This window comes from Mesoplodon mirus, assembly GCF_964341445.2.
Source record: "Mesoplodon mirus genome assembly, chromosome: 5".
Classification (NCBI taxonomy): domain Eukaryota; kingdom Metazoa; phylum Chordata; class Mammalia; order Artiodactyla; family Ziphiidae; genus Mesoplodon; species Mesoplodon mirus.
In genome coordinates this window covers 136744633-136772044 of record NC_138980.1, presented here as the reverse complement: position 1 = coordinate 136772044, position 27412 = coordinate 136744633, and the positions used below count along the sequence as shown (strand labels likewise).

The 27412-nt window shown below is 38.2% G+C and overlaps 1 protein-coding gene across 1 annotated transcript in view; it reads right to left on the bottom strand.

Moving 5' to 3' along the window:
• Window positions 1–19611: 19611 nt before the first annotated feature.
• The window catches only part of DEPDC1B (DEP domain containing 1B), a 104872-nt gene continuing 97071 nt past the window's right edge, over window positions 19612–27412 (bottom strand). Inside the window, exons 10-11 of the mRNA XM_082623354.1 lie at window positions 25266–25451; window positions 19612–20596 (exon numbers count right to left, since the gene is read on the bottom strand). Of these exons, the coding sequence (XP_082479480.1) occupies window positions 20435–20596; window positions 25266–25451 (348 nt within the window). The 3' untranslated portion in view covers window positions 19612–20434. The remainder of the gene's footprint in view (window positions 20597–25265; window positions 25452–27412) is intronic.

Here is a 27412-nt window from a genome sequence, read left to right as displayed (position 1 = left end):
CTGATCTAAGTTGAGAAAGGCTTCCAGAAGCATCTCAAAATGCCACCTGCAGTACTAACTTTAGGAAGCTCATAAGGCTGTGCACATCCACAAGTGTTGGCAGTTTATGCAGCGTTCTTAATGGCTCTGATAAAGCAGGAGATGAATTATCAAAGAAGGAGCTTCCGTGGTTTGCAAAAGAAGACAGGTTCCACACTGCAAAAAGGGGCTGTAAACAGCACTTCCCAGCATACTGTAAGAAATGACAAGAAATTTAATGAGCTTATAACACCAAGAAATACTTGCCTGAACATTTGATCATTCACCAGAGTAGAGTTGCCCCACCCCTAAAAAAGGACATTAACAGGAAAACAGAAGTGAAGAAGCCAGCTGAAAAAAAACCACTATTTCAAGGACAGCCAATTAAAAAACAACTCGAGGGCTTTCCTGGTGGTGCAGTGGTTGAGAGTCCGCCTGCCGATGCAGGGGACATGGGTTCGTGCCCCAGTCTGGGAAGATCCCACATGCCTCGGAGCGGCTGGGCCCGTGAGCCATGGCCACTGAGCTTGCACGTCCGGAGCCTGTGCTCCACAGCGGGAGAGGCCACAACAGTGAGAGGCCCGTGTACCGCAAAAAAACAACAACAACAAAATGACTCGATAGAATGAAAATAAGATGCACCAGCACTTTATCACCAATTATCCTAAGGTGACAATGGCTATATTTACTCATCTATACCTTCCCCTGCCTATTTCTGCCTCTGTTTTGAGAAGAAAATGAAGAAAAATGTTTCCCCTGAGTTTCCCTAAGCTCACACATTTTCAGCTAAAAAAAAGTGGTCACAACAGCCAGGAGAGTCTCCTCAGGAGTTTAGGAACATCAGTCTCTTAACAAAGTAGAGCGGAACTCTTGCCTTTCCAGCTATGTTGTCTTGTTATTGTTCTGTTTTTTTTTTTTTTTTAATGTACTTTCTCCCTTCCAAGTCAGACAGGAGATTAAACTGAAGTTCTGAGTGAAATTCCATTGATAATTGAAAGGGGGAAGGTTGATAAAGGAACACTACCTCTCTCTCCTTTTTACCTGATTTCTCACACTGTCCAGGTGATTGCGCCACTAAGTAGAATTTTCTACAGGTCAAGACTCTATCCTCCCTTCAGACAGTGAGCTGGGAGTGTAGCAGCCCTCTCTCATGTCTCCCCCAAATCATGGCACAGGTGCCAACTCTGCCTAGACTTGAAAAACATCTCTCTCTTTTTTATAATTATTTTGTATTCTACTTTTAAAATTATGAATGTAATACATGCTCATTTTAACTAATAAAAGAATCCAAAGTTGCATCTATAATATCAGTAATGTTTAAACAAATTTGTAATGAATGTTTGTGGGGAAATCTTCCTTTGTGTGAATTTAGGTGGCAACAGATTCAAAGAGCAAGACAAAGGGTTCACACATCCCCCACCACCACCCCCCAGCCCCCCACATAAGCTCAGCTTGCACCAACACTCCTACTGGGACTATTACATCTAAAGGAAGTGATACAAGGCTCCATGGCCAGTTGGCACCAGTGGTCGTGAAAGTCTAATGGTGCACTTGCTAGTAGGGAGATGTGAAACCACATTGCTTTGTGGTGTGACCTTTGCTGTGACCTCGCTGTCAAGGTACCTGCCGAATTCCCAAGCCTAATTCTTCAGTCTCAATCTTCCAACCAGTTCTGTGAGCCCCATTCAGCCCATACCTTGGAATATTCTCAATAGTGGCAATTTTTTTTTCCCCTGTAAGGCTAGATTAGACTTTTGAAATGACCGAAAGGCATTTGGAAACAAGTGATGATACTAACTCATACTATACATGGACAAACACACTCATACACACACAAATGAGATATGATTATAAAGCTTTGACATTTCCTGCCTGAAAAAGACAAAGAAAACTGTGCCAAAAATATTTTGAACAATGGAATCATTGTTAAAATGAGTGCATTTTAACATTTCTTAATCTCACTCTTTTTTTTTTTTTTTTTTTTTTTTTTTTCTTTTTGCGGTATGCGGGCCTCTCACTGTTGTGGCCTCTCCCGTTGCGGAGCACAGGCTCCGGATGCGCAGGCCCAGCGGCCATGGCTCACGGGCCCAGCTGCTCCGCGGCATATGGGATCCTCCCAGACCGGGGCACGAACCCGTATCCCCTGCATCGGCAGGCGGACTCTCAACCACTGCGCCACCAGGGAGGCCCTTAATCTCACTCTTTAAAAGGATGGAACTAATTTGAATGTTTATTCCTGTATTGTAATTTTTTTTTTTTTTTTTTTTTTTTTTTTTTTTTTTTTGTGCTGTACGCAGGCCTCTCACTGTTGTGGCCTCTCCCATTGTGGAGCACAGGCTCTGGATGTGCAGGCTCAGTGGCCATGGCTCACAGGCCCAGCCACTCCAAGGCATGTGGGATCTTCCCAGACCGGGGCACGAACCCATGTCCCCTGCATCAGCAGGCGGACTCTCAACCACTGTGCCACCAGGGAAGCCCTCCTGTATTGTAATTTAAAATCAATCTCATTACTGCCTACTTAGTGTGCTGCTTATAGGAGCCCAGATATAACAGGACCTCACGGAGACCCTAGAAATACTTAATAATTGATAAGACAAAATTAGGCTTCCAGACCCATAATTTAATTATTTTAAACCTAGAAAATACAACTCTGTTCTGTTCTGCCTAGTATTATATTCTCTACACTATAATAATAAGAAATTAGCTTCGTCCTGACGGTATACCTACATAAATAAAAACACTAGTTAGAATAGCATTTTTATGATATTCAACAGAAGCAAACATTTGAATTATCTTGTTTTAAGTTGCTGTGAACTTTTGATACTCTTATCTATCCATCTGAGAGTTTCTAGCACATAGTAGGAGGTGCTGAACATTTTATTTTATTTTTTATTAGTTCTATGCCATGAACTGGGAGCTAAGTTTTTTTTCTCCTGCAATTTTTTTGTACTGGTTTTATTGAGATATGTTTCACATACCATACAGTTCATCCATTGAAGGGTAAAAGTCAATGGTTTTTAGTATATTCACAGTTGTTCACCCAACACACCTGTGATTTGTTTTAAGAGGCATTAGCCAAAGGAAGAAGGGACAGAAGAGGAACTAACTCATTCTCAAGTTACATACAAGTCCACATTGTGGTTATTTTGCCCAATACATTGTATGCAGCTTTGGGGTGGCAAATTCATCCACTCTACATGGAAATGGCAGGAGGTGGGAGGGAAGAGAATGCAAAGTGATTTATTTAAGGTAGGTGGTCCAATCTTCCTAACAAGGGTCTATCCTATTGGGCACTAAGAAAGTCAGGAGTTGTCAAGTAACAAAATTTAAATATATCAGATGCCTTCTTAACTGACAAAATCAAGACTGATATTTGATTTGAAAGTCAAAGTGAGGAGTCATGAAATATATAACAAATACCTATCATGGTCATTTTCATTTAAACCATACATATATATACATTTAATAAAATGAGTCCTTTTAGCCTGTCAAGATGATATATGCTTTTGCATCACATAGTCCTTCCACTTTTTCATTAAAATAATATTGATTCAGTCTGGAACTTAATAAACGGTAAACTGTGGGGCTTTACTTGCCACTGTTAGCTCTGGATTTGATTCTCGTTGCTTTTCCTCTTTTCCAAATTGAGGTCAATCAGTTCAATTCACAGTATATATGATTTCTTCATTATTCATGTTATGGCCTGAATGTTTGTGTCCCCCAACAAAATTCATATGCTGAAACCCTAATTTCAATCTGATTGTCTTAAGAGATGGGCCTTTGGAAGGTAATTAACTTGGGAAGCCTCTACCCTCATGAATGGCATTACTGTGCTTATAAGAAGAGGCAACTAGCTAGCTTTCTTTTTGCCATGTAAGGACACAGCGAGAAGCTGGCCATTTGCAAGCCTGGAAGTGGGTTCTCACCAGACACCAGATCTGCCAGCACCTTGATCTTGGACTTTCCAGCCTCCAGAACTATGAGAAATAAATGTTTGCTCTTTAAGCCAACTGAGTCTATGGTAATTTGTTATACAGCAGCCAAATTAGGACAATTCATAATTTTATTTTCCAATAAATCATCAAATTAAATAATCCATTCTTTTATATCTTCCTATAAAGTCATTAGTACCTTTGATTGTCTGAGATCAATTACTGAACTATATTTATGATTATAGTCTTAAAATTCAGAATTTCCTACAGTAGGAATTGGCAAAATTTTTCTGTGAAGGAACAGACTGTAAATATGTTAGGCTTTGTGAGCCATTTCATCACAGTGCAACTACTCAATTCTGCCTGTAAGTAGGCAGTTTCTATGCCGGAAAGTGTAATCCTGGTCTCTGCTCTTAAAGGCTCCTCACACTACAGTCTTCATTCTGAGCTGACCCATTCTGGTCCACTGGCCCTTACAGCATCTCTGAGGCTGTGGAAAACTTTAGGCATGATCCCCTGTACACCAAGCACAGGCCCTGGGGAGCCAAGAGCACAGCCTCAGTCTCACCTATCCAGCTTCCTCCAAGGTAACTCCATGATGCTGCTCTCACACTGCATTGGTCATGGCCCAGAGTGACAGGCTTACACTGACCAAGAACTCGAGTCCTTGATCTCCCTCATGCTTTGACAGGGAGCAGAGCACTAGATCAAACATTCTCAGACTCCTCCATGCCTTTCCTGACGTGTCTATGCTCTCTCCATTTGACTCACAGTCCTAAGAGGACCTTAAGGAAAAAACAGGAACCATTACCTCATGGAACCAAAAGGGTAAAGCCTCTACTTGCTCTAATCCAAATCCATCTTCCTAGAGGAACCAAACCTGCTGGACTCTGAAAGATAGTCTATGATCTAGCCCTACCAAATTTTTCTTTTAATATGTTGCAGAGCTTTAAAGAAATTTAGAAAATTCTTTTTCTCTTGACGAAATCAAGGTTTTCATGTTGCCAGCACTGTTGAAAAACATCCTATTGTAATTAAAAGCTGAACGCTGACCTTTTTCTTTACATTTTTATTATAGAAGTCCTAGTCCTACTCTTAGTTCTAGAATTTCTCATTTCTCCACCCACAGACACAGAAAGGTGTCTTGGCCTGACCAGGAGTAAGGTCATATATATAGAAGTTCAAGAGAAGAAAGTACATAGCATATTTCAAAAAACTTTACCTTCTGTTAAATTCTTAACTTCCATTAGCTGAAGAGAATGAATGAATAAATGAAAAAGTTGGAAGATAAACTTATGAAGAAAGATTAGAACGGAAAAGAAGCAAGCTCAGAGAATATTCAGGAATGCTTACTCAATACATAAAGTCACTGAGATCATGAATATCTAGTCTTAGAAAATAAAAATATATCCAAAGGAATTTAAATCAGGATCTTGAAGAGATATCTGCACTCCCATGTTCACTGAAGCATTATTCACAATAGCCAAGATATGGAAGCAACGTAAGTGTCCATTGATAGACAAATGGATGAAGAAACTATGGTATATATATACAATGGAATAGTATTTAGCCTTAAGAAAAGAAGGAACTCTTGCCATTTGTGACAACATGGATAAACCTGCAGGACACGATATGAAATAAGCCAGACACAGAAGGACAAATACAAGATAACCACTTACATGGGAAATCTACAATAGGCAAACTCAAAGAAGCAGGGAGTAGAATGATGGTTACCAGGAGCTTAGGGGAGGAGAAAACAGAGAGGTATTAGTCAAAGGGTACAAAGTTTCAGTTATGCAAGATGGACAAGTCCTAGAGAGCTACTGTGTAGCACAGTGCCAATGGTAACTTAATTCTATACTTAAATATTTGCTAAGAGCGTAGATCTTATGTTAAGTGTTCTTATCACACACACAAAAACAATATCAAATAAAGAGGGCAGGAGGAAACTTTTGGAGGTGATAGATGTTTATGGCATAGATGTGGTGCTCGTTTCATGAATGTACACTTATCTCCTAACCCGTAAAGTTGTATACATTAAAATCGTACAGCTTTTTTTATGTCAATCATAACTCAACAAAGTGGTTTAAAGGAGAGAGAAAAAAATAAAATGCCACATTTTATAAAATCTAGAATACCATTAATTTTTGTGCCACTAAAATTATTTTTTAATGCTACCAATTAAACTGTGACACATAATCAATTGAAAGACATATCCTGGGACTTCCCTGGTGGCACAGTGGTTAAGAATCCACCTGCCAATGCAGGGGACATGGGTTTGAGTCCTGGTCCAGGAAGATCCCACATGCTGTGGAGCAACTAGGCCTGTGCACCACAACTACTGAGCCTGCGTGCCACAACTACTGAAGCCTGTGCATCTAGAGCCCATGCTCCGTGACAAGAGAAGCCACCGCAATGAGAAGCCCACACACTGCAGCAAAGAGTATCCCTGCTCACCGCAACTAGAGAGAGCCCATGCACAGCAACAAAAACCCAACACAGCCATAAATAAATAAATAAATAAATAAATAAATAAATAAATAAATAAATTTATTTTTAAAAAGATGTATCCTAGTTTCAGAGAAACTGAATCATGGAAATTCTACTGATACCTGAAGAGGATGCTGAACAATCAAAATGTTCAGTTAACAGGAAAGCATAGGACTGTCTTACAGCAGAATGACTGGTTCGAGAGGTTCTCAGAAACACAGAGCTACTCTGAAAGATATTTCCTGGGAAACGTGCACAAGCTATGGAAAGCTTGATGATCTTTGGTTTTGCCTAAAGAACAGCAATCTAAGTCCTGCCAATTATCCTTTCCTACCATCTGCAACCCCATGACATGCATAAATGATAGAAAAAAATTATCTTTAATTAAAAGAATATAAATGAAGCATAAAAAGAACATGAGAATTTTAAAACGACATCATTCTAGACTCTGTCAAGATAAACTGAGCAATCAGAAAGCCATAGCATCTAAGTATGACCAATGTTAGCTGTTTATAACTCACAACCCCTATTTATATCTACTAGGGATTATAAAAGTTTATAAAATTGGGTTTTTGATTTTGAAAATACTCCACATTGATAATGGGAATATTCTGCATTTTTTGGTTCATACAGGGCTAATCAAAGTCAAGAACATTTTAATGAAATGAGGAATAATTTAGAGATGCTTATTTAATACTCTTATATTGAGTCAATTAAGAAAAAAACACATAAACTTGGTTTTGACTTAATGATAAAATTTGAAAACAAGCATCATATTATGAGTCATTTAATCCAATAGGACAACTTGAAGCTCTGGCCAGCTCTTATACCCAGCTTCCCAAGCTACTGAAAATTACCATGAACATTAATATTGACGTGAAAAGGGAGTCTGGCTTATATAAATGCAAGTCAATACAAATAGGGAAAGGGCAATTTATTGTGATGGATGTGTTCACTGAATGTAAAAAGCAAATTATTGAAGATAGAGTGAAAGAGAGAAACCTATAAATATCCAGGCTCCCTGGAGTAGAAGGGGATTAACCACATGGAAATTAAAGAAAAGCTAAAGGAGAACACTGAGTTCACATGTGGAGAAAATATTAAAAGCATCTCACTGCAGGCAACAAGATTAAGGCAATGCATTTGCAGAGCCAGTTCTAACATTCATTAAATGTTATGAAATGGAACAGTATAGACCTAGAGGCATGGAATATCAGGCTGTTGATGGAAAAATAGAAATGGGCAAATAAAAAGGATCACTCATGTAAATAAAGCACAAGGAAGGTTCATCAACACCAACGATTTTTTGCAACCTTTGGAAATGCATTGGTACAAATGAACACTGGCATGCCCTGTGAACTGAGAAAGAGAAGCCATGGCATAGCAGCAACCTAAAAAAGATTCAAAGATTAATTCCCAAAAGCACTGGAATCTGCATCTACTGGGCTGGAATAGGAAGAGGAAGCTAACTTGGAGATGTTATTTGAGAGATGCCATAAAACTTCTCACATAAAATAATTCCCCTGCCCACTCTGCCACATTCATGAAATCTCCTTATTGCTCATGCCTTTAGATAAGGCCATTTAAGACACTCTGTTAAAATACTAATATTATCTGGACAGCGTGGAATTACTTCTAGCTGCCACTAGAGTCTTATTTCATGCTGGTCCCGCTGAGGAAATGCCTTCTGCCCTGCCTTCCTTACTGGCGGGCACATTCTTCAGGACTCAGCTTAAATATCAGCTGCCGTGTGACACTTTCCATACCCCTCCAACTGCCCTGGAAAAACTGCCTTTCTCTCCTCTGTGCCCCTTGCACTCTACCGGGCTCTGTGGCACTGAGGTCATCATCTAGAGTTACATGTAGGCAAGTTCATCTTCCTCACTGGGCTAAGGTCCCTTCAGAGTTGGAGCCGTCTTTCTTCCTCCATTGTTGCCCAGCCTAAGGCCTGGCATATTAAGGCTTTAAAAAAAATGACTAAGTCAAAGAGCTCTAACTATTTGGATAGCTAACCAGTCTTCATAAAGAAATGTAGTGCAGCCTGGATAAGTTATGCTGAGGGCAAAGGTCAGCATCATAGTGGTGACCCTGTAGTGAGAGGGCAGTACCATGCAGGCACTAGGCTGTTTCACCAACTCCTAAAAGGTGTTTCATACAAAACTGATGCTCAATAAACATATGAGCACAGCCGAGGATGAAAAGAAAAGGACCCCAATAAGAAAGAAGAGGCACAGATGGAGGATATGAGGAACCAAAAATAAGCCCCCTCTTTTATAGATTTGCTTGGATCCAGCCCACATACCTTGCCTGACAGTGATAGGATTTCACAGTGACAGTGTGGTAAAGTGGAAAAGTACCAGATCATCAAAGAAGATCAGAGTTAAGGTTTTGCATTTGTAACTGGGTACCACTCTGAACCTCAGTTTCCTCATCTGCACCTGTCTGCTCACTGGGATTTGAAAGGATTTAGTCAGAAAATACAAGTGAAACCACTGTACAAAGTGCTCATGGAATGAAAAGTATTATTTGTTTTGGTCTAACCAATAAGACAAGGTAGTGAAAAGCCACCTGCTAGTGACAATAAACATATGTAAGGAGACTGAAGGTTGGCTCCAGCAATTTAGTTGGCACAATGCCTACCAAAATTTCTTGAGTATTTTCCCAACAACTTTGATGAAATAGGTATAGACATATAACACACAAATATTGACACTAATGAAGGAAAACTTTCGTTAGCTATTGTGGATTAAACCAACTGGCATAATAATATAAACATAGGCAGATGGCAGTTCAAGTTAAGTTAGGCACATTATGATAAGCCTAAGGATGAGGATAACATTTCTCAGAAAAAAGCATTTCATGATGCATTAGCATTGACTTTAAATCCACCCTGATCAGCTTTATCCTATTTGATACAGAACTGAGCTTGCCGATATGAGAAGCTGTTCCACTCAGAAGAAAAAGAGAAGAGATGTAGATACGAAAATAAGCACAAGGCAGTAAACCATTTTCCACATTTTCCAAGTGTGGAAAATGGTTTAAAAAAAATCACAAAACACTAGAAATGGAAGTGACCTTACAAATTGTTACTGAGTCCAAGCTCATACTGCTCACCACATTACAGGTCAATAAACCAAGGGACAAGTTGTTGGGGGCAAGGAATAGTGACTTTATTTGGAAAGCCAGCAGACTGAGAAGATAGTGGACTCATGTCCCAAAGAACCATCTTGCCTGAGTTAGAATTCAGGCTTCTTTTATACTAAAAGGGGAGGGAGTCAAGTCAAACATTTCCTGGTTCAGGCCAGCCTCCGAAGGGGATGTGTTAATTTCTTTCTTCCCACATTCATTCACAGGTGGGCCTGGTGTTTCCTGTGAGCTAAACAAAGGTATTTTAGCTTAATGCTTTATTACCTGGGAGGCAGTGTTCCCAGAGATGGGCCAGTATGTATAGTTTAAGCTTATAGGAAACATCCCTTTAGTGATTAACTTGTAATAGAATACAAAGTTTCTTCCCTATTACAAAATCACCTAATCCAAAGACCGTCATCTCTACCCATAGGATCAGTTTCACTAACATGAGTCATTCAACATTTTTTGTTGTTGTTGTTATCCAATACTTAGTTGTAGGACCTGCACACTCCACTGGCTCCTCCACTCTCAGCAACTGATATCTTCCTGTCCCTGGAAGACACTGGAGTTTGTGACCTCCGAAATGTAATCCCTTCCCTTCACTGAGGAGCAAACCCAAGCCCAGAAAGGTTGTGACTTGCTCAAGGCCACTTGCCGAACTGTTTACTGGTAGTGCTAGAACTTAAAATCCAAATATTCTCATTTCTAACCAATACTGGTGTTACAAATTCTAGCAGGAAGGACCCTTGGGTAATAATTTAGTTGGAAAGAAGGGACTAAGCATCTTGCTTAATCACATTTGTTTCAGGTGAGGGAAATGAAAGCCTCCCCAAGCTATCCTGTGCCATCACTGCTGTTGCCAACACACTGATTAACTCAGTAACCTCTAAGATGTTTTCTGGGCTATGCTTGTTTGGCTGCTTATAGTATGTTGACATCAACAACTCCAAAGGCATTAATGAAAACACAGGTTTTAGCCCAGCTACCATCTCTGAATTTATTATGAAGAGCTTGGTTTAGAGATCAAAAGATTAGCTCAATCCCAGTAATGAGAGTAAAACAAGATTTATTTTAAGGAAAGAGGACAGGCACAGTTATCCCCACACTGCAGAAGGCAGTTAAGACAAGCGACGGACATGCACAAAATTATCCTACCTCTGTGGGTTTTCTCAACCTCAATTTTGCAGGCAATTTTTTTTTTACTTTAAAATCTAATAATCTGTCATTTATCCCAAATTATCTGCTGCTGCATTTTTACCATTTATAGCTCAGTTTTGGAGAGTATTTAGCAAGTCTTCTGAACAGAAGCCTTCTGAAGCTTTGGGGGTAAATATGGTAATAGAGGAGCCAAAAGGAGGAGCTTTTGGAGAGTATTTAGCAAGCCTAAATAGAGGAGCTTTTGGAGAGTATTTAGCAAGCCTTCTGAACAGAAGCCTTCTGAAGCTTTGGGGGTAAATATGGTAATAGAGGAGCCAAAATATTAGCCACAGATACTTTTGTTGCAACAGAGATGACTGATTTTTAAGTTTCTTCTTCCCACGATTAATGGCTTACTAATTATACAAAATATACTTGACTTTTAAATAAAATCCTCAGTTTTTCCTTTTGGTACAATAATTACCAACACAAGACTGACCCCTACTGGGAATATCTGTCCTTGTTACATGGATCATGACTTGGGAAAAGTGAAACAGCCTAAACTGGACACTTCTAGGGCCTTAATAGATTATTGAATTCAATTCTCTGTGAAAAGGTAAGAGGGAGAACTTTTTGAAATCAAAACTTTTTGAAATCAAAATCGTCTTTAAGCAGTAATTGTGTCTAATTATACTTGGTATTTTAATAGTAGAAAGTATTAAGAAATTTACAGATGATGTCAGTATATGTTTTTTTATTAGTAAATGTTAATTAAATGTTAATTTGTCAGTAAATGTTACTTATTGCTTCAGATAATTATTAAGAGTTCAAACACTGAAGGAATATTACCCAATCAGACTTGACCACCCTGTACATTCTTTAGAAAAGTCTTAAAATCTTTTCTAAGTAACAAAAAGCTTTTAAAAGATTGGAGTCTTTTAGGCCAAACTTGCATATGGACAAAAACCCAGGTTTAATAAATTATGCAGAATCAGTAAGCAAGAAGGCTGATTTCATTTTATATTTTCCTATGTGCCTCATATTATGGTCTGTTTTCAGATCTCATGTGAAGTAGTTTTCAGTCACGTGATTCTAATCTTCAAAACAGCTTTCCATGGTTTGACTTAGTTGGTTTTTTCTTAATAACTGAGTCAATACACCTGATTCTAAAACATACATCCATAAATAAAGATATCAGTTAACTAGAGATAAACTGGACTCATGGGCTCTCAGAAAGTCAGAGATTGCATTTTATCCCAGCCTAACTATTTTTAGCAATAAACTGCTCTGTTATCATGGTAAGTTATCACCGTTGCCAAGATCCTTCAAAAGGTCACAAGTTCTTAGTGGAAACAGTTAAGCAAAAGGCTTCTTTATTCCCATGTTGGATTAGCCTTACAACTGATCAAAATAAAACTACTTCAATTTAAAAAATCAATTACAGTTTACTTATTTCTTATGAAAATAATCTTTAGTCCTCTTTTTTTTTTGATTAAGTAAGTCTTTGTTTTACTAGACTACTCAAGAAGACCACCATGTTATTACCATCAGAGAGATGCTGGCAGTAATATGTAAAACTTGCGGGGGCTGGGAAAGCGAGGAATAACTTCCGTTACATTCTCTACAAGAGGCTCCGAATGCTATGAGTGTTCTCAGTTCTGGCCAGGGGCTCCAAAAGAGGTATTATAAAGTGAGGAGACCTAGAGGCCTAGCCAAATACATATATTATTTTTTATTTCGAAATAGGCACAGTTTATGGAAAATATATTCTAGGTCCTTGAAACAAACGATTCATATAATAGTTCTCCAAGATGGAATTTACAAAAACTGTAAATAGATTTTTAACTAAATCTTAAATTCACTAGAAATGATGGAACTTATATAGCAACACAAACATGCACTAAACAGCTGAAAATGACATTTTTTATTAGGCTAGTACCCTTTTATACCATTATTCTTCCCATTTTATTTCCTCAAATTGAAAGTTTGAGCATTAAGGTTAAACAGACACTGAAACACAAAAAGGTCCATCAGAAGTTACTCATTACATTGCTAAATTAGTGAATATATCCTCCACTTATTCCAGGCAATGTATTTTTTTCTATGAAATTCAATAATAAATGCATTCCCAAGTTGATACAAATAAGCAAATTCTCTGTTTATGAATGTGGTACCAGATCCCAAATTTCAAATTACTTGAATACCCAGGAGCAAATAATTTCTCTAAGGCTTGATAATCATACTTTATATTTTATAGTAATTTGTTCGTGTGGAAGACCCGATATGCAATGATGTCAAGGTATTATACATTTTTGCAGGTATACAGTGTTAAGAAGAAAGGAAATGCAAGAATGTTTCCAAATGCCATAAAATTAGAATATCCTATGTCTCATTCTGAAGAGAATACTTCAAATTTAGGCAAATACTATGATGATGGCTAGACACACAGCTGAATTGCCTCTTAATACTGACTTTAGCAGGTAATAACACTCTTACTTTACTCCAGGATTTTAACGTTTGCAGGGTTTTGTTCTTGAGGGTAAAAATAAAGATATAAGTTGATACAGCCATGCCCATTTAGTAAAGAGCCATTTTAACTGATTCCTCTTTTAATCATGATAAAAGATTTTTGTGACATTCCAAACAAGGGAATATTTAGTTTCCTCTTCTTGTACATAAACAGTTCACAACTACTGGCTCTTTTTAAGTTATATTTCCTATAAAAAGGTACAGAAACCCTCTTCTAGAGGTGGGAATCAGAATCAAGCTCCTGGACAACACAAATGTTAAGTCATGACCCATATGTCTATTACATTTGCTAGACCCCAGATATGACTTCCCCGAAGGCAGATGCAGGAACACAAAGATGTGTGAGAGATCAGAGTGATGAATGACTGAATTTCATCACCATGCTCATACATGTGGTATATTCAACCTTAAAAAATTGCTGTATTGCTCAGATTTTCTATACGGAACACTCACTTGATAAATTCCTTATCATAGTCCCTCAGAGCAATGATAATCTATGGGATATTTTCTACTCATCATACCTAAAAATAAAAGCAATTACACATAAAAATTAAAAATACCTTAAAAGTCATACCTACAAGTAAAGCAAATACATGATTGCATCCACAGAGCTTCACAGAAATACTTGGTTTTCATCACTGCTGCAAACTTTTTGTGGGAAATGCAATGAAAAAAGCTTCAGCAGATATCTGTAGACAGTGACCAGAAGAAACTGGAAGTGAATTCGGCAAAATGCTAGGTCAAGACAACAATGCAAATCAAAAAGAAATTTGAGATATTAAATTTTAGAAAGTATAGGCTGAAAAATAACGTGAGCTTATAAGTAAGATCTAAAAAGTGCACATAAAAATATAAAACAGTGCTCATTGGGAGACAATAAGACATCTTAGTGAGGAGCCTGGGCTGTGCAGTTCAGAAAGAGCCGGTTGTGACTGCCTATTATGTTGCTACTTACAAGATGGGTAGTCTTGGGGAAGTTACCCAGTCTTAACTGAGTCTCTGTTTCCTGAGCTGTAAATGGATATAAATTCCATAATAGCGGATATAAGCATTTAATAGGAAACCAGACATACCCAAAGGGAAAAGTGCTGAAAAGGAATAAAGACTGAAGAAATTATCCATAATGCAGCACAGAAAGACAAACTATGGAAGCTTAAAACAGAGGATAGAAAAGATCTAAAATAGTTTAATTAGAGATTCAAAAGCAGAGTTGAGATTGTGACAAAGGTAATATTTAAAGTGACAAAAGACTTCAATCCTCTTAAGAGGCCCCACAAATCCAAGTAGAATAATTGTTTAAAAAGCACATCATGTAAATTAGATACAGCATCATAAACTGCAGACCATCAAAGACAATGAGAAAATCTGAAAAAGCAGCCTGCCAAAAAAAGATACATTATCTGCAGAAGAATGACAATTAGAGTGGCAGTTGACTTCTCACCGTAACAACAGAAACCAGCTAACAAAGGAATGATAACTACAATGTACTGAAATAAAATAACTATCAACCTAGAATTCTACATGCAGCAGAAATACCTTTAAAGAACAAGGACACATGAAAGAATGCTCAACATCATTAATCATTAGAGAAATGCAAATCAAAACTACAATGAGATATCATCTCACACTGGTCAGAATGGCCATCATCAAAAAATCTACAAACAATAAATGCTGGAGAGGGTGTGGAGAAAAGGGAACGCTCTTGCACTGCTGGTGGGAATGTGAATTGGTACAGCCACTATGGAGAACAGTATGGAGGTTCCTTAAAAAACTACAAATAGAACTACCATATGACCCAGCAATCCCACTACTGGGCATATACCCTGAGAAAACCATAATTCAAAAAGAGTCATGTACCAAAATGTTCATTGCAGCTCTATTTACAATAGCCAGGAGACGGAAACAACCTAAGTGTCCATCATCGGATGAATGGATAAAGAAGATGTGGCACATATATACAATGGAATATTACTCAGCCATAAAAAGAAATGAAATTGAGTTATTTGTAGTGAGGTGGCTGGACCTAGAGTCTGTCATACAGAGTGAAGTAAGTCAGAAAGAGAAAGACAAATACCATATGCTAACACATATATATGGAATCTAAGGGGAAAAAAGGTCATGAAGAACCTAGGGGAAAGACAGGAATAAAGACACAGACCTACTAGAGAATGGACTTGAGGATATGGGGAGGGGGAAGGGTAAGCTGTGACAAAATGAGAGAGTGGCATGGACATATATACACTACCAAACGTAAAATAGATATCTAGTGGGAAGCAGCCGCATAGCACAGGGAGATCAGCTCGGTGCTTTGTGACCACCTAGAGGGGTGGGATAGGGAGGGTGGGAGGGAGGGAGACACAAGAGGGAAGAGATATGGGAACATATGTATATGTGTAACTGATTCACTTTGTTATAAAGCAGAAACTAACACACCATTGTAAAGCAATTATACTCCAATAAAGATGTAAAAAAAAAAAAAAAAAAGAACGAGGGCATTCCATATACTGAATGTACACTTAAAAATGGTTAAAATGGCCAATTTTACGTTATATATATTTTACCACAACTTTAAAAAATTTTAAATGTCACATACCAAAGACCATTTAATTATGGTGCTAACCACACTTTAAAGGGGTTAATTGTACGGTGTGTGAATTCTATCACAAAAGAAGCTGTTTTAAAAAAAGAATAATAGCAAAATAAAATGTTTTCAGACTAACAAAAACCAACAAACCCTTACTAAAGATAAATTCTAAAGAATGTATTTTCAGAAGGAAAAAAAAGTGGTAAAGTATGTAGATAAGCCTATTAAACAAGGACTGTACATAATAACACGTTATGAGGCTTTAAAACAACACAATTAAAATATATTACAACAATAATATCTAATTTGGGAGGGTGTTCTTAGTGCTTTCAACTCCCTAAAGAGTCTGAGGAGGGTTAAAAGGTAATGACTAACTTAACTTTGATAAATTAGTATGCAAGATGTAATTTCTAGGGGTCCAATAAGATTAGAAACAGAGTGTCTAAGTTTCAGATTAGTAGAAGAAAACATGAAATTATTTTTTAACTCCAAACAAAGGCAAGAAAGTGGAGACAAAGTGTTAGAAAATTCAACAAAGATTTATACCAAAATATAAAGTAATTATATTAAATACAATTTGTCTAAATGTTACAATTAAAAACAAAGATTATCAAGTTGGCTTCTTAAAAAAAATATTCCAACTGTATACTGTTTATAAGGTACAAAACTAAAATATAAGAATGCACAAAGATTGCAAACAAATGCATCACTGAAGATAAGGAGTGACCTTTCACAATGGTTTAAAAAAAAGCAAAAGAGGGAAGGATGCAGGGATGTAGGGAAGAAAGAAGTATAAACTCTATTGTATCTATTGCTTCATAATAAATCACCCTAGATTAAATGGCTTAAAGCAACAAACATTATATCATATTTTCTGTGGGTCCAGAATCCAGAAACAGTTTAGCTGAATCTCTCACAGGCTGCAATCAAGATGTCAGCTAAGGCTGCCTTCATCTCAAGGCTCAACTAAGGGAGAATCCACTTCCAACATCACTCACATGGGGACTTCCCTGGTGGTCCAGTGGTTAAGACTCCATGCTTCCACTCCAGGGGGCGCGGGTTGGATCCCTGGTCAGGGAACTAAGAATCCCGCATGCTGTGTGGTGCAGCCAAAAAAAATCAAAACCAAAACAACATCACTCACATGGCTGTTGGCAGGCGTCAGTAGATCCACTTCCAAGATCACTCATACAGCTGTTGGCAGGCCTTCTGTCCTCACTGGCTATTCAGCAGAGATGTTATTTCCTTGCCTGAGGGGCCTCTCCATAGGGCAGCTCACAAGAGGGAAGCTGGCTTCCCTCAGAGGAAGCCCGGGAGAGAACAAGAGAGAGGGCCAGCAAGATGGAAGCCAGAGTCTTTGTGATCTAATCTCAAAAGTGATATCCCATCCCTTTTGCTATATTCTACTTGTTAAAACTGTGTCATGATATCCAAGGTCACACACTCAAGGAGGGGAGATTACACAAGGGCATAAACACGAAAAGGCAGGGATCACTGGAGACATTTTAGATGCTGTCAACCACAGAAATGAAAAACAAAAAGTGTCATTGTTTGCTTATTATGTGGTGAATGCAGAAAATCCAGAAGAATCACACTAGAGTGAATGGGGAAGTCTAGCAAGCTTGTTGGGTACAAAAATCTGGACACAAAAATTAGTTTATACTACATATAAGCAACAAACAGAAAATGGAAATTTAAAAATAACCCCATTGGACTTCCCTGGTGGCACAGTGGTTAAGAATCTGCCTGCCAGTGCAGGGGACAAGGGTTCGAGCCCTGGTCCGGGAAGATCCCACATGCCATGGAGCAACTAAGACCGTGTGCCACAACTACTGAGCCTGCGCTCTAGAGCCCGTGAGCCACAACTACTGAGCCCACATGCCACAACTACTGAAGCCCGTGCGCCTAGAGCCCACGCTCTGCAACAAGAGAAGCCACCACAATGAGAAGCCCGCGCACTGCAACGAAGACCCAATGCAGCCAAAACTTAAATAAATAAAAATTAAAAAAGAAAAGAAATATAGAAAAAAATAAATAAATAACCCCATTTACCATAGGAGCAAACAGTTAAATAATAACTGTTGAAGCTAGGGATGGGTACTATTATCTTTACCTTTTCATATATTTGAAAATTTTGGGACTTCCCTGGTGGTCCAGTGGTTAAGACTCCACACTTCCACTGCAAGGGGCACAGGTTCAATCCCTGGTTGGGGAAGTTCCACATGCCACGCAGCACAGCCAAAAAAAAAAAAAGAAAAATTTGATATTAACTTTTTTTTAAGTATCAAATATCTGGAAACAAATCTAATAAAAGACTTGCAAACGTTTACAGAGAAATTTAAATTTTTTTCTCATTTATTCTAAACAAATGGAGGGATAAAGCATGTTCACGGACTAGAAGACTCAATATCATAAAGACTGCAATTCTCTCCACATAGAGTTATAAGTTCAATACAATCAAAATCAAAATCTCAACTGTGTGTGTGTGTGTATAGCCTGACAAGCTGATATTAAAATTTGAACAAAAGTGAAAAAAGTCCAAAAAAATGTGGGAAAAGTCTTCAGCCATATTAATAACACAAAGTAAAACCATAATGAGATGCCATTATACATCCACCACACTGACCATTCAAACTGCCAATAGCAAGTTTTGGTGAGGATGGTAAGTAACAGGAACTCTTATACACTGCTGATGGGCTGTTAATTGGCACACCCACTTTGAAAAACTGGTTTTATCCACTCCTCCATTTCACATGTAGGTGGTGGTTATGTTTTATGATCTCTCCGTAAGTATGTGATATTAACAATAAAAAAAGTAAACTTAAGGGAAAAAAAAGAAAACAGTAACATATATTCCCAAAGATAAGCAACAGAAGAGGAGATTCTAGGAAGTAAATTCTACCTCAGGGAACAAATAGAGCAGAAAGTAGATTTATTATTTGCTCTAAACAGAATTCCAAGGTCTAAGAATAAAATACTGAAACACTAGAAATCTCCCATTACTTTCCACACTTGCATGATAAGGGGTACTCAAACCAATAGGAATACTTATTTCCATCTTTGAAGAGGAAGTCCACTGCAGGAGGCATTCTGCTATGAAAGAACAGAGGGGGGTCTCAAGTGCAAGGAAAATTCAGTCCAAAGAGCAGAGCAAGCCAATTAGTGAGTGCTGCTCTTAGCTTTTTGGGTAATCAGTCTCAAAAGAAGCATTCCAGCTGCTCCATAGTTTAAGTGTACCACTATTTGCAAGAGGGCAAAGCAAAGCAAAAGAAATGGACAAAACACCTCCTAAAGTCTAGTACAAAAGCCCAAAACTCACTTCTTATTTTATCATAGAAATAAATGATTGATGTGAGAACATTAGCTAAGGCGATGACGTTTAGCATCTGAAGATGCTCTCTGACTGACCTAAATATATATATTCTTTTTTTTTTAATTTTATCTACTTATTTTATTTATTTTTGGCTGCGTTGGGTCTTAGTTGCCACACGCGGGATCTTCGTTGAGGCATGTGGGATCTTTCATTGTGGCGTGTGGTCTCTTCATTGTGGTGCACGGGCTTCTCTCTAGTTGTGGCACACAGGTTCCGGAGTGCGTGGTCTCTGTAGCTGTGGCATGCAGGCTTAGTTTCCCCACGGCATGTGGGATCTTAGTTCCCTGACCAGGGATTGAGCCCACGTCCCCTGCATTGTAAGGCGGATTCTTTACCAATGGACCACTAGGGAACTCCCTGACCTAAATAAATGCCAAAAAAGAAACACCATGTACAGTATTAAAAAGAACAGTATTTATTTACATTCCATTTACTTTCAAAAGGATGAGGAAGCTAGGGAAAATATACTGATACTTATAAAGGAAGTAGTCTCATTTTACTTAACCCATTTGTGTTTTTCATGAAACAACAAAGATTTAACTTAGAATCACAGGGCTAATGAGACCAAAAGAATTTATCCAGTTCAATTTTCCATCTTTAGCCAAGACTGAAATTATACCACTGCAGGCAGATGAAAATCTACTTCACTTACAAGTAAACACCAACTAATACATACAACATAAAAGAACTAGCTTTCATAAAATCTGTCATAGCACCCAACAGATCTGCAACAAAAGACACAGCCATTGTAATAAAGAACATTAAGAATCTTTGTGCAACAGTGAAAAACAATTTATACAGCAGAAATCACAATTGGCTATCAGGTCAATAGCATCACAGTAACAGTACCCAGTGTCATTCTTATTCAAACATATACACTATTTTTCAGTCTTGGTTATCACAAAGACATCAGTAACTAGGATGTACACACAAATATTTTATAAACACCATAGGAAACAATAAAAAAATGAAAATACCCTTACATTTTGTAACAAATTAAAAACATTAACTTTACCACTATATATTTGTCTCATTATTTTTAATTGGTTTGTACACTTTAAAAACAGCATTGAGTTTTATAAAAATACTGATAATGGCTCAACATTTTTTGAAGTCAGGAAATCTTTATAATTCAGTAGTCTGTGGTTTATGTGCTTGTTTCTTCCACCACCATAGTCCTCTAACCACCTATTTACTCAAAAACAACAGCAACAACAGAGGTCTTTAACAGCTATCCAAGTATTACATCCGAAAACTTCTAGTTCTTTGAAATGGTTGGAAGGGGTTTTTTAGTGCCCACATCAGCAGCTGTGGTTTTGCTTTAGGTTTTTCAGGAAACAGAAGTGCTTCACTTTCTGGTGTAGGAAATCGTTCTTGGTAGACTTCAGGATAGGACTTTTGAAACTAAAAAAAAAAAAAAAAAAAATCCAAGAAGTGTCAAAAAAACAAATAAAAGTCAATAAAATTGGGCACTGTAATTTTAAAATAAGTTTTTGATGCAATACTTCCCTATTTTTGTTTTGTTTTAACGTTTACTGCTTTCCATCAGAAAAGAAAATAAGAAGAAAACAGATCACAAGTTCACTTCAACACAAATCTATTTCTTTTTGTTAAATCATTGGATTGCACTTTCAGTAGATCAGATTCATCTTTAATTTGATCTAATCTTCCAATAAACTCGCTTTAGTCATACTTCTTAAAATTTCTCCCCTGCCAACTATAAACACACCTCCCTTCTAAAATATTCACAAGTCATTCTGACTTATGTTCTACACAGTCAAAGAAAATCTGGCCCAATATTTCCCCATCTCCCTGCTTCTCCAGCTTAGCCCCACCTGCTTCTACACAAATGGAAGAGAAAACATGCTGGCATACATTACTTTACAAAAAGCTTACAGAGAAGCAATATGTTTTTCCTTTGATCGTCACCACTGAACTCTTCTCCAAAATTACTCTGAGAAGAACAGGATGGGAATCTAGAACCCTTGTGCTTTGTGTTTAATCTTAGGTGGTATGATCAGAAATCAGGCTATGCAGGAGTCAGTCTTTAAAAATAAACACCATTCACTTGCTCTTGAATCAATACTTTAAAAATGATCAAGGTAGGACTTCCCTGGTGGTGCAGTGGTTGAGAGTCTGCCTGCCGATGCAGGGGACATGGATTCGTGCTCCGGTCTGGGAAGATCCCACATGCCACAGAGCAGCTGGGCCCGTGAGCCATGGCCGCTGAGCCTGCGCATCCGGAGCCTGTGCTCCGCAACGGGAGAGGCCACAACAGTGAGAGGGCCGCGAACCGCAAAAAAAAAAAAAAAAGAAAAAAAAAGATCAAGGTAGGACCTGTGTGGAAGGGGAGAGGAAGCACCTCCAAAGGAGGGCCTCTGGAGTGTGGAGTTCTGGAGTTTGGAGCCGTGTGGCTGACAGGGTCTTGGTGATCTGGTCAGGTGTCAGGCCTGAGCCTCTGAGGTAGAAGAGCCGAGTTTAGGACATGGGTCCACCAGAGACCTCCCAGCCCAACATGATATCAAATGGCAAAAGCTCTCCCAGAGATCTCCATCTCAATATTAAGACCCAGCTCCACTCAATGAACAGCAAGCTACAGTGCTGGACACCCTATGCCAAACAACTAGCAAGACAGGAACACAACCCCACTCATTAGCAGAGAGGCTGCTTAAAATCATAATAAGGTCACAGACACTGCAAAACACACAACCGGACACAGTCCTGTCCACCAGAAAGACAAGATTCAGCCTCACAGGCACCAGTCCCCTCCACCAGGAAGCCTACACAACCCACTGAACCAACCTTACCCAATGAGAGCAGACACCCAAAACAACAGGAACTAAGAACGTGCAGCCTGTGAAAAGGAGACCCCAAAAACAGTAAGTTACACAAAATGAGAAGAGAGAGAAATACACAGATGCTCCAGATGAAGGATCAAGGTAAAAACCCACCAGAGTAAACAAATGAAGAGGAAATAGGCAGTCTACCTGAAAAAGAATTCAGAGTAATGATAGTAAAGATAATCCAAAATCTTGGAAATAGAATAGAGAAAATACAAGAAACGTTTAAAAAGGACCTAGAAGAACTAAAGAGCAAACAAACAATGATGAACAACACAATAAATGAAATTAAAAATTCTCTAGAGGGAATCAATAGCAGAATAACTGAGGCAGAAGAACAGATAAGTGACTTGGAAGATAAAATAGTGGAAATAACTACTACAGAGCAGAATAAAGAAAAAAAACTGCAAAGAATTGAGGACAATCTCAGAGACCTCTGGGACAACATTAAACATACCAACATTTGAATTATAGGGGTCCCAGAAGAAGAAGAGAAAAAAAAAGGGACTGAGAAAATATTTGAAGAGATTATAGTTGAAAACTTCCCTAATATGGGAAAGGAAATAATCAAGTCCAGGAATCGCAGAGAGTGTCATACAGGATAAAGCCAAGGAGAAACATGCCAAGACACATATTAATCAAACTATCAAAAATTAAATACAAAGAAAAAATATTAAAAGCAGCAAGGGAAAAGCAACAAATAACATACAAAGGAATCCCAATAAGGTTAACAGCTGATCTTTTAGCAGAAACTCTGCAAGCCAGAAGGGAGTGGCAGGACATATTTAAAGTGATGAAAGGGAAAAACCTACAACCAAGATTACTCTACCCAGCAAGGATCTCATTCAGATTCAGTGGAGAAATTAAAACCTTTACAGACGGGCTAAAACTAAGAGAATTCAGCACCACCAAACCAGCTTTACAACAAATGCTAAAGGAACTTCTCTAGGCAGGAAACACAAGAAAAGGAAAAGACCTACAATAACAAACCCAAAACAATTAAGAAAATGGGAATAGGAACATACATATCAATAATTACCTTAAATGTAAATGGATAAAATGCTCCAACCAAAAGACATAGACTGGCTGAATGGATACAAAAACAAGACCCATATATAAGCTGTCTACAAGAGATCCACTTCAGACCTAGAGACACATATAGACTGAAAGTGAGGGGATGGAAAAAGATATTCCATGCAATTGGAAATCAAAAGAAAGCTGGAGTAGTAATTCTCATATCAGACAAAACAGATTTTAAAATAAAGACTATTACAAGAGACAAAGAAGGACACTACATAATGATCAAGGGATCAATCCAAGAAGAAGATATAACAATTGTAAATATTTATGCACCCAACATAGGACCACCTCAATACATAAGGCAAAAGCTAACAGCCATATAAGGGGAAATCGACAGTAACACAATCATACTAGGGGACTTTAACATCCCACTTTCACCAATGGACAGATCATCCAAAATGAAAATAAATAAGGAAACACAGATTTAAATGATACATTAAACAAGATGGACTTAATTGATATTTATAGGACATTCCATCCAAAAACAACAGAATACACTTTCTTCTAAGATATACAGATTGCCAACAAACACATGAAAGGATGCTCAACGTCACTGATCATTACAGAACCGCAAATCAAAACTACAATGAGGTATCACCTCACACCAGCCAGAATGGCTATCATCAAAATATCTACAAACAATAAATGCTGGAGAGGGTGTGGAGAAAATGCAACCCTCTTGCATTGTTGGTAGGAATGTAAATTGATACAGCCACTATGGAGAGCAGTATGGAGGTTCCTTAAAAAACTACAAATAGAACTACCATACGAACCAGCAATCCCACTACTGGGCATATACCCTGAGAAAACCATAGTTCAAAAAGAGTCATGTACCACAATGTTCACTGCAGCTCTATTTACAACTGCCAGGACATGGAAGCAACCTAAGTGTCCATCGACAGATGAATGGATAAAGAAGATGTGGCACATATATACAATGGAATATCACTCAGCCATAAAAGGAAAGGAAATTGAGTTATTTGTAGTGAGGTGGGTGGACTCAGACTCTGTCATACAGAGTGGTAACTCAGAAAGAGAAAAACAAATATCGTATGCCAATACATACACATGGAATCCAAAAAAAAAATAAAATGGTTCTGAAGAACCTAGAGGCGGGACAGGAATAAAGGCGCAGATGTAGAGCATGGACTTGAGGACACGAGGAAGGGGAAGGGTAAGCTGGGACGAAGTGAGAGAGTGGCATGGACATATATACACCACCAAACATAAAATCGATACCTAGTGGGAAGCAGCTGCATAGCACAGGGAGATCAACTCGGTGCTTTGTGACCACCTAGAGGGGTGGGATAGGGAGCATGGGAGGGAGACACCAGAGGGAGGGGATATGGGGATATATGTATATGTATAGGTGATTCACTTTGTTATACAGCAGAAACCAACACACCATTGTAAAGCAATTACACTCCAATAAAGATGTTAAAAAAAAAGATGTTAAAAACAATTTAAAAAAAGGAAGAAAGCTGGGGAGTGTGTTGAATAAGAGACTTATGAGACAAAAACAAAAACAAAAGCAAACAAACAAAAAAAAAAGATCAAGGTATGTATACCTGAAACTAACACAACATTGTAAATCAATTACACTTCAGGTTTTAAAAAACATCAAGTTAAACCTATGCTGAGTTGAAAACTCTTCTCTGAAACCCTAAGCTGTGTTGTTTAATGAGAACTAAAAACTTTTAGTGATGCCTGCAGCATGAAACCAATTTGATAGTGGCTATGTAAAACCAAAGACTCTTAAATTCTGGACATTTTACACTTGTGAATTCAGTCTGATTTGCCTTTCAAAAAAATCCAAAGAAACTGTCCTCACTTGACAGCTTCTCTGAATTTAAAGTAATTGCTCCACTAACTCACATCATACCACATATCAAAACCACAGACAAATATTAGAGAATAGCTTCATAAATGAAGAGCTCAATAATGGTAAAATATCTACATTGGAGAATAAAGACCTGGAAAACTGACCATAATTGTGTAAATTAATATATGAAATGAATAATTTACTTTCAAAACTGCTCTGTCTCAGAAGATGAGATTCGTATGAAACCTATTAAAACAGGGAATAAAAAGGAAACAAAACAACCTAAGAACGGTAGGGAGAAGAAATGACTTATGAAGAATATCCTTTTTACCTGCTTCAATTTTTTCTTCTTTTCTTTACTGGAGAGTTTGGCATCTGTGATGACTTCCTCCAACAATGCTGCCAGAGGTTCCTGAGAGCCGTATACTCTTTGGTATTCAAATTCCTCTGGGCTAATTTGACGGCAAAATGATGGAGCAGACAAAGTGATATCCATATCAGCTCCTGGGTATTTTATCTGGGGCAAAGGGATTATTAGTGAAAGCGCATTTTCAAATAAGTTTCAAAAATTAATTCAGATCGTAGATCTCCTAGTAGGAATGATATGACATTCAATTTGGGAAAAACTATAACGAAAAGTAAAAAGTGTTTCCATAACTTCAAAAAAAAATTCACGTAAAGCCATAGTGTCGCATATGATTTTTTGCCTTTTTAAACCCCAAAGCCAATTTCATAAACAAAAAACCTTGTGCTCTCTTCTAATAAGATCTGAAATTTACACACAAACTGAACATATTGACTAGAACGATTCCAAACACACACAATGAACTATGTAGGTTCTTCCCACATCTGGAGAGTCTGTTCCTCCCTCCCTTGGGCCCTGACAAACGTACAAGTTTAGCTCAGCTGCTGTGTAGAGGGAAGTACTGCACCCACCTCCAAACATGTTCATAGCATGAAACTAGTGAAAACAAATGTGCAGACACTACAGGGCAAAAGGCAGAAGGGTGAAATAAGAGGGGAAAAGGTACCAAGATCTATAAATAAAAGCACCCATTAAAAATACTTAATTTCATCCAAATCAAAACTACAATGAGATATCACCTCACACAAGTCAGAATGGCCATCATCAAAAAAATCCACAAACAATAAATGCTGGAGAGGGTGTGGAAAGAAGGGAACCCTCCTACACTCTTGGTGGGAATGTAAATTAGTACAGCCACCTTCACAGCATGAAGGTTCCTCAAAAAACTAAAAATAGAGCTACCACATGACCGCATAATCCCACTCCTGGGCATATATCCTGAGAAAAACATGGTCCGACAGGATACATGAACCCCAATGTTCACTGCAGTACTGTTTACAATAGGCAAGACATGGAAGCAACCTAAATGTCCGTCGACAGAGGAATGGATAAAGAAGATATGGTACATATATACAATGAAATATTACTCAGCCATTAAAAAGAATGAAATAATGCCATTTGCAGCAACACGGATGGACCTAGAGATTGTCATACTGAGTGAAGTAAGTCAGACAGAGAAAGAAATATCATATGATATTGCTTATATGTGCAATCTAAAAAGAAATGATACAAATGAACTTATTTACAAAACAGAAACAGACTCACAGACTTAGAGAATGAACTTATGGTTACCAAGGGGCAAGTGTGGGGGAAAGGGATAGTTAGGGAGTTTGGGATTGACGTATACACAAAGCCATATTTAAAATGGAGAACAAACAAGGACACACTGTACAGCACAGGGAACTCTGGTCAATGTTATGTGCAGCCTGGATGGGAGGGGAGTTTGGGGGAGAATGGATACATGCATATGTATGGCTGAGTCACTTTGCTGTGTACCTGAAACTGTCACAACATTGTTAATCACTATATTCCAATATAAATTAAAAAGTTAACAAAAATTTTCAGGGTCCAGGAGGTTCATCTTCTCAAACATATAGCACCTACTGTTCTTCTGCAGTGGATAAAATTACTACCATTATATTCATGTTTTTGGTTTAAGATTTCTTTTTTTCCCAGAAGCCACAGTTAAAACTAAATGTGTTAAAAGAATACAGAAGAGGAACCAAGATGGCGGAGTAGAAGGACGTGCTCTCACTCCCTCTTGTGAGGACACCAGAATCACAACTAGCTGCTCGACAATCAACGACAGGAAGACACTGGAACTCACTAAAAAAGATACTCCATATCCAAAACAAAGGAGAAGCCACAATGAGACAGTAGGAGGGGCACAATCACAGTAAAATCAAACCCCATAGCTGGTGGGTGGGTGACTCACAGACAGGAGAACACTTATACCACAGAAGTCCACCCACTGGAGTGAAGGCTCTGAGCCCCACATCAGGCTTCCCAACCTGGGGGTCCGGCAACAGGAGGAGGAATTGCTAGAGAATCAGACCTTGAAGCCTAGTGGGATTTGACTGCAAGACTTCGACAGGACTGGGAGAAACAGAGAC